At 38.3% G+C, this 9,976-nt stretch overlaps 1 protein-coding gene across 1 annotated transcript; it reads right to left on the bottom strand.

Moving 5' to 3' along the window:
• Positions 1–5,951: 5,951 nt before the first annotated feature.
• On the bottom strand, positions 5,952–8,370 carry evx2 (even-skipped homeobox 2; the record flags this gene model as incomplete). The annotated part of the gene is made up of 3 exons (XM_079618714.1): positions 5,952–6,569; positions 7,055–7,290; positions 7,974–8,370. 3 exons carry the CDS (start codon positions 8,368–8,370, stop codon positions 5,952–5,954), a joined length of 1,251 nt encoding a protein of 416 aa, XP_079474840.1.
• Between the last annotated feature and the right edge of the window lie 1,606 nt (positions 8,371–9,976).

Here is a 9,976-nt window from a genome sequence, read left to right as displayed (position 1 = left end):
CGCGCCTGAAACGAGCTTTTGCGCGCTACACATTTTCGCTGTTAAGCATTGCCAACTTTCCACAACTCGCAGTCCATTTCATTGCATCTAATTAAAAACAAGCCTCGGTTATTATTGCGACGAAAAATGTTATAATGGCGCCGCGCGCGACGCTGTAATGACGCTCGTCTGGAGAGATTCAGGCCTATTATCAGGCGTTTATGCCCAAGTCTGTTGAAATGAAACTGACAATGGGTTAACTTTATGGTTAATTAATTCAAGTAATACGGAATAAATGAATGGTGCTGCTGATATAATATGCGTTGACAGTAACCAACTGTGTTTGCTACATGCAACTGCCTGTCAGATTTAAACGGGAAAGGAAAGCAATGCGTGAGCGTTTTCTGCACATCATCAGACGAATTCAGATCCGTTCCAGAATGCATTTGCCAGGTGACATTAACATGTGATGTATAGATGCACTTGCCATAAATGCACGAAATGCTCTGTGAGTTGCAGTTTCTCACTGAAACGGAGGCTGAAAATATACATCGGCAAAATGCGATATAATTAACGTGATATTTTTTTAAACGATCATGTTTTGACCCCATTTTCTCTTGCAAGCCAGACCTTCTCATTGGCAGCAAAGAGACAGCTCAGCCGTTAAAGCAAGTGAAGGCAATTTCCAAGGATAATTGCGAACATGTTTTAATACATATGCATGAAAACCACGTTCTTTTTTTTTCTTTTTTTGAGAGAGAGAGAGAGAGAGAGAGAGAGAGAGAGAGAGAGAGAGGGAGAGCCTTCACGTGCTTATGCAGTTGATTGAGGGGATGACCTGCAATTCAAAATGTTATTTGAGCACTATCAAAATGTGCAGACTTGCAAATTGCCCAGCTTGTATCTGAATTACTACCCCATTCATCATCATTATGGGTTGATAAGTTAATTTAACCATTTCATTCTGTCTTAATGAGCTATAGTTAAATTAATGTCACATAATATATGAAAGCAACATTTGAACAGAAGCGTTCATTTGAGACAAACAAGGGTGGCCATAGTCTCAATTGATGCATAAATCTCCTCATCACAGCCGGCGTGAACCTTTTCCCTTCTGTTCCCTCGCTTTCCTTTAATGGTGACATCAAATACAAAGCAAATAGCTAATAAAGCTAAGCCGAGGACTAGCTGTTTGACAAACTCGGTAGCGCGATTTTGTTTGGTGCATTTTCATATTTAAATCACGTTTGGTTTCATCTGATGTAATTGATCACATTTGTGAAACACCAAACACTAGGCCTATTGCTTTCTCTGTTTTTAGGACTGCATGTGGTGAGTAATAGGGTACAACAGAGCTAAAGGTGCACCGGGGTAAAAGGACCATTTGACTTTATTCTCTTTTAACCACTAGATGGCACAAAAATTCAGCCAAGCACTTTAATTTACAACCGATTTTCATTACGCATATGGAAAATCGGCTGAGACTTTACGCGATCGCGGGATGCAGCGTTTTTAATTTAATTTGATCTAATATTTAATGTTTAAAAATATGTGTATAGCAAATAGAATTGATAAAATTATAGACTATATTCTGAGACAGATGTTTTTCTTTTTAACGATTTTCAGGTTTTTTTCAAGGAAATTAAAGCAGTTTTTCAATATTGGGAAATTATGTTTTTTTGGGTGAAAGGCGCCCCTGCTGTTGGGGTGAAAGCCTAAATAATGAAATAATGAAATAATTAATTAATATAATCAATAATTTATACATTTATGTAGGCCTATTTATTTATTGTTGTAAAGCTTTATTCAATTATTATGGGATCTCATTCGATGCTTTCAGAATCTTTACTATATTTGTTTCTATATTTTTAAAATTATAATTTTTTATAACAGTAGCTATATTTATTGAATATATATTTTTTTACTTTTATACAAATAAACCGAAAATAGTGCAAAATCTGCTAAAGTGATTGTTTTGAACAAGTATTAGGCTAACTTAGACATTATTAAAATATATAGGTTAAAATAGCTAAACATTTTATTTGTATCAATAGTGTGTGTGTCTTTTGTCCCGTGCTGGTTTTGCCCCGTGTGTTGTGGGGCCTTCCTCTTCACCTCATACATTTATACGATTTTTAAACGAAATAAACCACTTTTATGGTTAATTTCACACTAAATCTGTTGCTCCATCAATGTTCAACACAATCATTTTTTTCTGCAATCATAAACTATGGGAGTAGTTTAAAGCACGTTTTTCCTAGCCTGTGCCTTTAGCCCCGTTTTACCCTATATAATGTCATCCGAAAAGAGCAGAACAGATTTAATTTATACCGCGGTATAACCGTTACTGTTTTAGTTCCATCGCAACCACTGGACGGAATCTTGAGATCACCCTCAAAATACAATCTAACAGCTTTTGGGATGCTTTGCTAAATTCTTCCGTTTATTTTATTAAAACTATGACCCCTCTCTCTCTCTCTCTCTGTATGGCATCATTCTTGGCCGGGCACAATAACTACAATGGTAATTTTTTCCACTGAAATATAATCTTCAGTTCAGTGCACCGTTTCCGCATTTGTGAAGTTCCACCTTAAAACAACAACAGTGTTTTGGCCCCACGTGCTCCCTGTAGTTGTGATTTTGTCCTCCCCGCAGCAGCTGTCACCTCGCATTACTCGCAGTCAGCTAAATGAAACATTATTCTAAACATATGCATCGTAATCAGTTCGGTCACACTTACAAGAACACGCGTTAATAAGGCAATCAATCACGGCGGAACAAGCGAGTTGTTCTGCAACAGCTCATAAACAGTGCGTAATGAAGAATTGGAGGTTAGCATGACACGCGCTGATCAGATAATCAATGTCAAAGATGCGATGAATGTCAGTAAATGTGGTTTTTATGTCGTTTCTATAAAATCTTCAATTTACAACAAGCAGTTCAATTACCCAGAAAATACAGTCAATTAAACGGGCGTGATTGGACAGTAGCGCGAGGATCATCGATCTTTGCATTTCTATCTCGGTGGTGGACATTTAATTTGGTTTTTCTATTAGCACCGAAATAAAGGAAAAATAAAATATATTAAACAAGCCGCAGATTTATTTTCTTGTCAAAAGCAATTCGGCTGAGGTGACAGACAGTTTGCGGCATTTTATGATGAATTCTTTTTTCAGTCTATGCGCATTGGATACAAAACTGATGGCGTTATTCTGGCCAGTGTTTTTCTGCCCTCTGTCTTCTCCAGTTTGCCTCTCCATCTATCTCAATGCCTTTGTTGTATGGGTTGTAACCCTCGCCTTGGTAAAGAGCATAACGAAACATGGCGATACATCACACTCTAATCCCATTTCTTTAATGGGGACGTTCAGAAAGAAAGCAACTTATCTCAAAGTCCCCCGGGAATATCCCGGTATATATTTAACCAGGCTGCAATTAACGACAGTATCAGCTTGTATCATTTAGAGGTAATGTAAAAATAATGGTAAATTATAGGGCCGGAATGACCCGTGATCGCAGACTTCATATTCCCCATAGTTTTAGTGTCGTTTTAATTAATGCCAGACTCACTTTCTTACTAATGTGAGAGAGAGAGAGAGAGAGAGAGAGAGAGAGAGAGAGAGAGAGAGAGAGAGAGAGAGAGAGAGAGAGAGAGAGGTGTTAACAGAGCATGAACTCCTCTTCACACTATTGTGTATTTTTTTCTTTTTCATTGAAAAACTTATTTTAAAAGCCAGATTAAAAGACTTCAGTTCAATTGAAAACACATTTTCAAAATGTAGCTACTTACAATAAATTTAATTTGCGAGTGTTCATCATTGTTTAGAATTAGACAGAAAAAAAAAATACTAAATCAGAATTCGATGTGAATGAAACGTCATAGGCCACATCATTCGAATTCGAATTTGTTCGACTTTGATGCGTTCCGATGATTTAATTTGCTACGTGCACAATGATAATAACGATATTAAAAATTTGCGTTTTAAATATTTATTTTCCAAGAACAACACCATCAATAAATAACATAATATACATTTTTATATTGCACATTTTTCTCAAGTGAAAATATGAAAATTCATACAGTCGGCAATATGTAAAATACAGAGACGTAATGTACAGAGTCGTGTATCACGGCAAATCCCTTGGGAGAGGAGCAAAACACTGGGATTTGAGTATTGTCATTTATTGAACAGACGGCAAACAGCCCCGCGAAACACTCACTAACCTTTTTTTTTTTTTTTTTTTTTTAATCTTCTTCCATTTGAAAATGTAACAGCAATGTAATATGCTTTATTTACAATGAGTCTGATCATTTTGGTTTGCAACATCATTTGAGGCCTAATATTTCTTCGCTTTCGATTTGTTCTTTGAGTACCTAAAACAATTGCGTAATCCTAACATTAAATAAACAGTCAACAAAATAAATTATATATTTTAAAAAAAACGTAAAAGGGAAGGCCTGTCTATGCCGTTAATAATTTCGGATGGCAGTCAACATTTTGGTTTAATACAAACGTGACTATACGTGTTATGGCAAAATATCTCACCATTTGATCTGTACAAGTGCTATTTTGTTATTTTTAAAATGTGGTTTTATATGAGGCAGAATTGCGCACAGTGACAAAAAAATATGTATGCAGACAGAAATGCATGAGCAATTTGTCTGAAGTTTGGGGTTGTGTGGATAATCCCATTATATTGTGAGTGAAGAGTCTCTACTGGGAGTATTATGGAAATATCGGTTTGGATTTAATGAGACTGCTCGCATCAGCGGAACATCTCTGAGAGAAAAGCCTGCCCAGGCCGGCCAACCTTCCAATAAGAAGATTGGAAATAGGACTCGGTGGAAAGGGGATATTTTTCTTTTTTTTTCTTTTCTTTTTTTTTTAAATAAAAAAAAAAATTCTCAGGTAACGAATACCACGTTTAATACTGTACAATCTACACACCGAGAACAATGCGTAATGCTCAAGGTCTTTTATCTATCTTGTCTAATGACTTCCCACAGCGGGTTGTTATGCTCTGACAGCGAGTCTCAGAACGGGAACTTTCTTACATTTCCACATTCAAAGGAGGTCCATCAAGGTACATGATTGGCAATTTTCGTCATAATCTTCACATTATTAACAGCAGAATTGACATTGTAGCAGTAGTGCAGATTTTATGCGACACACTCCTATCAGGGAGAGAGTCCCTCGAGCAGCAACACTTTCAGAGTAGCATCATTATCTCGCGCCTGGTCCCTTAACCGATGCTAAAGTGGCACAACCAGTGTATATATTCTCTTTACTGCACGATCTGAAACTAAATCATATTTGCATACACTCTTAAAAAAAATAAAGGTTCTCTATTGGAATCGATGCTTCCACGAAGAACCTTTAACATCCAGTGGAATCTTTCCACTCCACGAAAGGTTGTTTATATTCGGATTTTTAGATTCACACGATGGGGAAAAAGGTTCTTTTAAGAACTGTGGACTGGAAGGTTCCTTGGGGAACCGAACATGTTTCTTCTATGGCACTGATGCTAAAACACCCATTTGGAACCTTTATTTTTAAGAGTATGCAGTTATAATAATAATCATAATTGAAAACGAGAAATTAAAAGTAAAATGAAGTGTTAGTGTAAATTTGCTTATTATTCAATGTTGTGATACAGTGTGTTCTAAAGGCCTTATTTTAAATATATCTTTATAATTCTTCTGAGCTTTATAGGCCTTATTGGAATGGAAATGCTGTCTCTATACACTCTAAAAATGCTGGGTTGTTTTAACCCAATTTTGAGTAAAATATGGATAAACCCAAACGTTTGGTTAAAAACTTTAATTTAAAAATGTAACCCAACGGCTGGGTTTGTCCATATTTGACCCAAAGTTGGGTTGAAACAACCCAACAGTAATTTAAAAATAATACCAATAATAATAACAAATAATTACATGTCCTTCAAATAAAAGAGTGTATGCCAGTACTAAGCTATCTATTGAGCGCGCTCTCCTCTCTCTGGTCCGGTGAGGGCACCGAGGTTTTGCTGAGGACCGCGGCCGAGTATGGCAGGAATCCGCTCTCGGACCTCTGACCGCTCGCAGTGCAGGTGAAGTCAGAGCTGGAGCCCCTGGAGCCGAGGGCACTGGCAGCCTGACTGCTGTGGCAGCTGAGACACGAGCACGGCCCCGCCGCTGAAGGCGCACCGACCGCCGCAGCCGCAGCCGCCGCCGCCGCTGCTGCCGCTGACGCCGCCGCGGAGCTGTTCAGACCCGCGGGAGACTGGTACAGTCCTGGGTGACGGAAACTACACAGCAGCTCCGGGCGCGAGTATGGGTGAGAAAGCGCACGGAAAGTATCGAGGGGGCGAATAGAGGTAGCGAAAGGTGAAGACGCGGCTCCTGACGCGGCCGCCGCAGCAGCTGCTGCCGTGACACCGACATGGGGGTAATAGTGTAGTGGCATGTGGGAATGGAAAGGGTAAGGCAGACTTCCGGTGGCGGCCGCGTGCGTCATCATATAGGTGTAGAAACTGGGATCCGCGGGATGTGGCCAGGACATGGCGAGCCGCTGCCGCTTGTCCTTCATTCGTCGATTCTGAAACCACACCTACACAGAAACACACAGGTAACAATTAGGGATGAGCAGAACAAGAGAACTAAACAATTAAACACTAGTACAGTTTAACTGGCAAACAACCCCAGGACATAAGCATCTGAAATAATATTGGTTAAAGCTTTTTCGTCAGAGAAGATTTTACGCAATCAATTAGGCCTACGCAAATAATTCTGTAAATGCAATCACTTTGGATAAGCTGAAAAGAGGCATGTTTCTGCATCAGACAAAATAAAAATATCTTATTGTATATGGTCTAATGTGTGTTTAACAGTAAATCTCACATATTTTTTTTGTAAACAGTATTTACCAGAATTAGCATTAGAACGCGGACATATAAAATAGCGTGTTTTTGTTTATGTATTAATCTACTCCTGAACCTCTGCTGTAAAATATAGCTGCACATTTTAAAAGCATTATGAATTAGCAGGAGCATTCTCGATCTGCTCTGGAAGAGGTGAACCAAATCAGACCATTACCTTTATTGTTGTTTCGGGGAGATTTAATGCTGCGGCCAGTTCACATCTTCTGGGTCTTGACACGTAGTTTTCCCTGTAAAATTCTTTCTCCAATCTCCCAATCTGTTCTCGGGTAAACGCAGTCCGATACCTCCTCACTTGGTCCGAGCTCGAGCTGGAGTTTCCCATGGAATTACCGTTCATATTCGAGAGAGACGAACTAGAATTGGAGGCCCCTGAATTACTGTCCGAAAAACCTAAATCGGATAAATAAAGAAATAAAAGAGAAAGGTATACATTTATTTTTTATTTTATCACGCTAATTTGCACATTAAAATAAGATATACAAATATCATCTGTGATTTATAAAATGTAGCTATTCAGTTCAACGGGAACTTGTTGGGATTACATTTAACTTTATTTGTCACAATGATTTGGCGCGCAATTATTTTAAACAAAAAAAATAAATAGAGAATAAACAATTAAAGACAAACGTATCAAACAATTCAAATGCATAATTTTAACATTGCAAAATGTATTCAGTCTATATAATTCATGTGATAAAAAGGCAACGCAGACATGCTTTAGAAAAATGCACTCTCTAAAAATAAAGGTTCTTTATTGACATCAACGGTTCCATAAAGAATATTGGAATATTTCCATTCTACAAAAGGATGGTGGAAAAATGTTCTTTATATTATTAAAACGTTCTTCACACTATGAAAAAAATAGATATTTTAGTAAATGTTCTTTGGGGGAACCGAAATGGCACCGTTTTGGAGCCTTTATTTTTAAGAGTGTATGAAATAAAATATAAAAATACACATGAAATGGAATTTCAGTTAGAGCTATACCTTCCAAACTTTGTAATATCCACTCAAATTAGCATTCGAACGAATGTATAAAGCACAAGCTGAAAGTTTCCATGCGGTTTGTTTACCTTTGCTGTGGTTCTCCTTGTGTTGGCTGATGCTGCCCGGCGAGCGATGAGACGGGCATCCCACTTCCACATCACTGTTCATATCGGAGTCGGGAGAAACTTCAGGATACAGGTTTATTTTCTTCCTGCTTTCGGAGGACGACACTTCAGTGGAGGAGGTATTGTCGTTGTGGTGGTTTCCAAACAAGCTGTCTATCTCGAACTTGCCTTTGGTGGGAATATCCCCGAGCCCGCCGTGTATTCTCGGGCTGAGGCGACCGGCGTGCGGAGAGTTTTCCAGGGCCTCAAGCACCGCGTTCCCGGCAGAGTCAGTGAGGTTGGAGAGCCTCTTTCCCGCCACTGGACTGTGTAGTCCCCTTTCCATCAGAATCATCTCTTTTCTTATCCTCTCCATCATGAAGTCGTGCAGATAAAAAAAGAAAAGAAATCCAAAGTCCCAGGGCTGGTGCTCCGATGACTGGTGGCGGATCTAATCCGCATTCAGCTCAGCTGCCGCCTCTAAATAATATAACACCTTTATGAGCTGGAAGCAAAAAACAGAGGAATGCCAGTGCGGGCAACGAATGACTGCTCAAAATGACCCGCGCATCCTCTCTGGTCCAGAAAGTCATTCATCAAAAAGTGGTTTGCGCCTTCGTCGTTAAAGGTGCGCGTGACGCGGTTCGAATGATCATTTATTGTAACAGGTTTATAAGCAAATAAATAGGAGAGAGACTGTCATCGGCTGATAGAGTCGGCCCTTGATCGGCCAGACGCGTATATCCAGGTGGAGAGAGAGAGGAGAAGTGAGGAGAGCAGCTTCTGATCGGACTGTGTTTTAGATGGCTCCTGGGGTTGGCCTCTGGGGTGAAATTGACAGTCTGATTAATAAAATGAGCGCGGCAACATTTCCCTCTTCATTTAGGAATATCATTATGCTTTGATTCTCTATTGTTCCTTCCTTCTGTTCTGGCTCTCCCTCTCCCTCCCTCTCTCTCTCTCTCTCTGAGCTCTGTTTCTTTTTTCTTTCTCTGTCGATTATTTCACAACAGACGTTTTCGAATGAGAGGCATTAGTTAAAGATTTTTGCATCCAATTAGAAGATCCCGTTGCGAATATTGTTGTTCGTTACAAAATAACGATATGGAGACATTCAATTCAATAAGTGGCATTATTCAAACGCTGCGGTTTTCTTATAGCCTAAATTTCCTGGAGATAGATGACCAAACGTTTGCAAATATCACCTATTTAATTACATACTATTTTTTAATCATTTATCGGTAGAATTAGGATAGCCTATTTATTATTTTTTTATTGGTAGGCATTTTCGTTTTACGTTTTATGTATCTATGCTGAAGACACGAGATAGCCTATTTTCAAATGTCAAATGATATCCTAATTTAACACAAAACCTGTACAACTAACAAATGATTTCGTTTATTAAACCCATGTTTAAAATTCATGGTATGAAAGACTGAACTAAAACTATGTGAAAAAAAAAAAAACGTTTTATTCCTATTGCATAGGCCTATTTGGAAATTAAATCATACTTATGCTACATACTTATAATATCCAGATCTTAAAACTGTGTATATGATAGAATATAATTATGATCAATGACAATCTAGATCGTTGGCCATGCCTATACACAAAATAAACCTGGGTAACACTTCATTTTACAGTGTAATTGTGTTATCTACATGTAGTAATAACTATAAATAATGCATAATTACATGCAACTAACCCTAAACCAAACCAAATCAAACCCTAATCAAAACTCTATATACATATAGGTAACTAATATTACACAGCACTTAAATGTATAAGTACAGTGTAAAAAATAAATCTGATATCCAAAAGGCTATATTTCACTTTATACATATTTCTCACAATATCTCTCAAACGCTGTAAAATAGGCTAGGTAAGTATTAATCCGTTTTAATATGTGATCCTGGAAATATAGTCTGTGCTCTCAAATCAAGTGTTAAGATGTGGGCGTGAGCGGCTCGGTAAGGCGAGGTTAA

Source organism: Phoxinus phoxinus (genome assembly GCF_949152265.1).
Source record: "Phoxinus phoxinus genome assembly, chromosome: 7".
In the NCBI taxonomy this organism is placed as follows: Eukaryota; Metazoa; Chordata; class Actinopteri; order Cypriniformes; family Leuciscidae; genus Phoxinus; species Phoxinus phoxinus.
The sequence above is the reverse complement of the archived record's forward strand: the minus strand, read 5'-3'. Positions and strand labels throughout refer to the sequence as shown.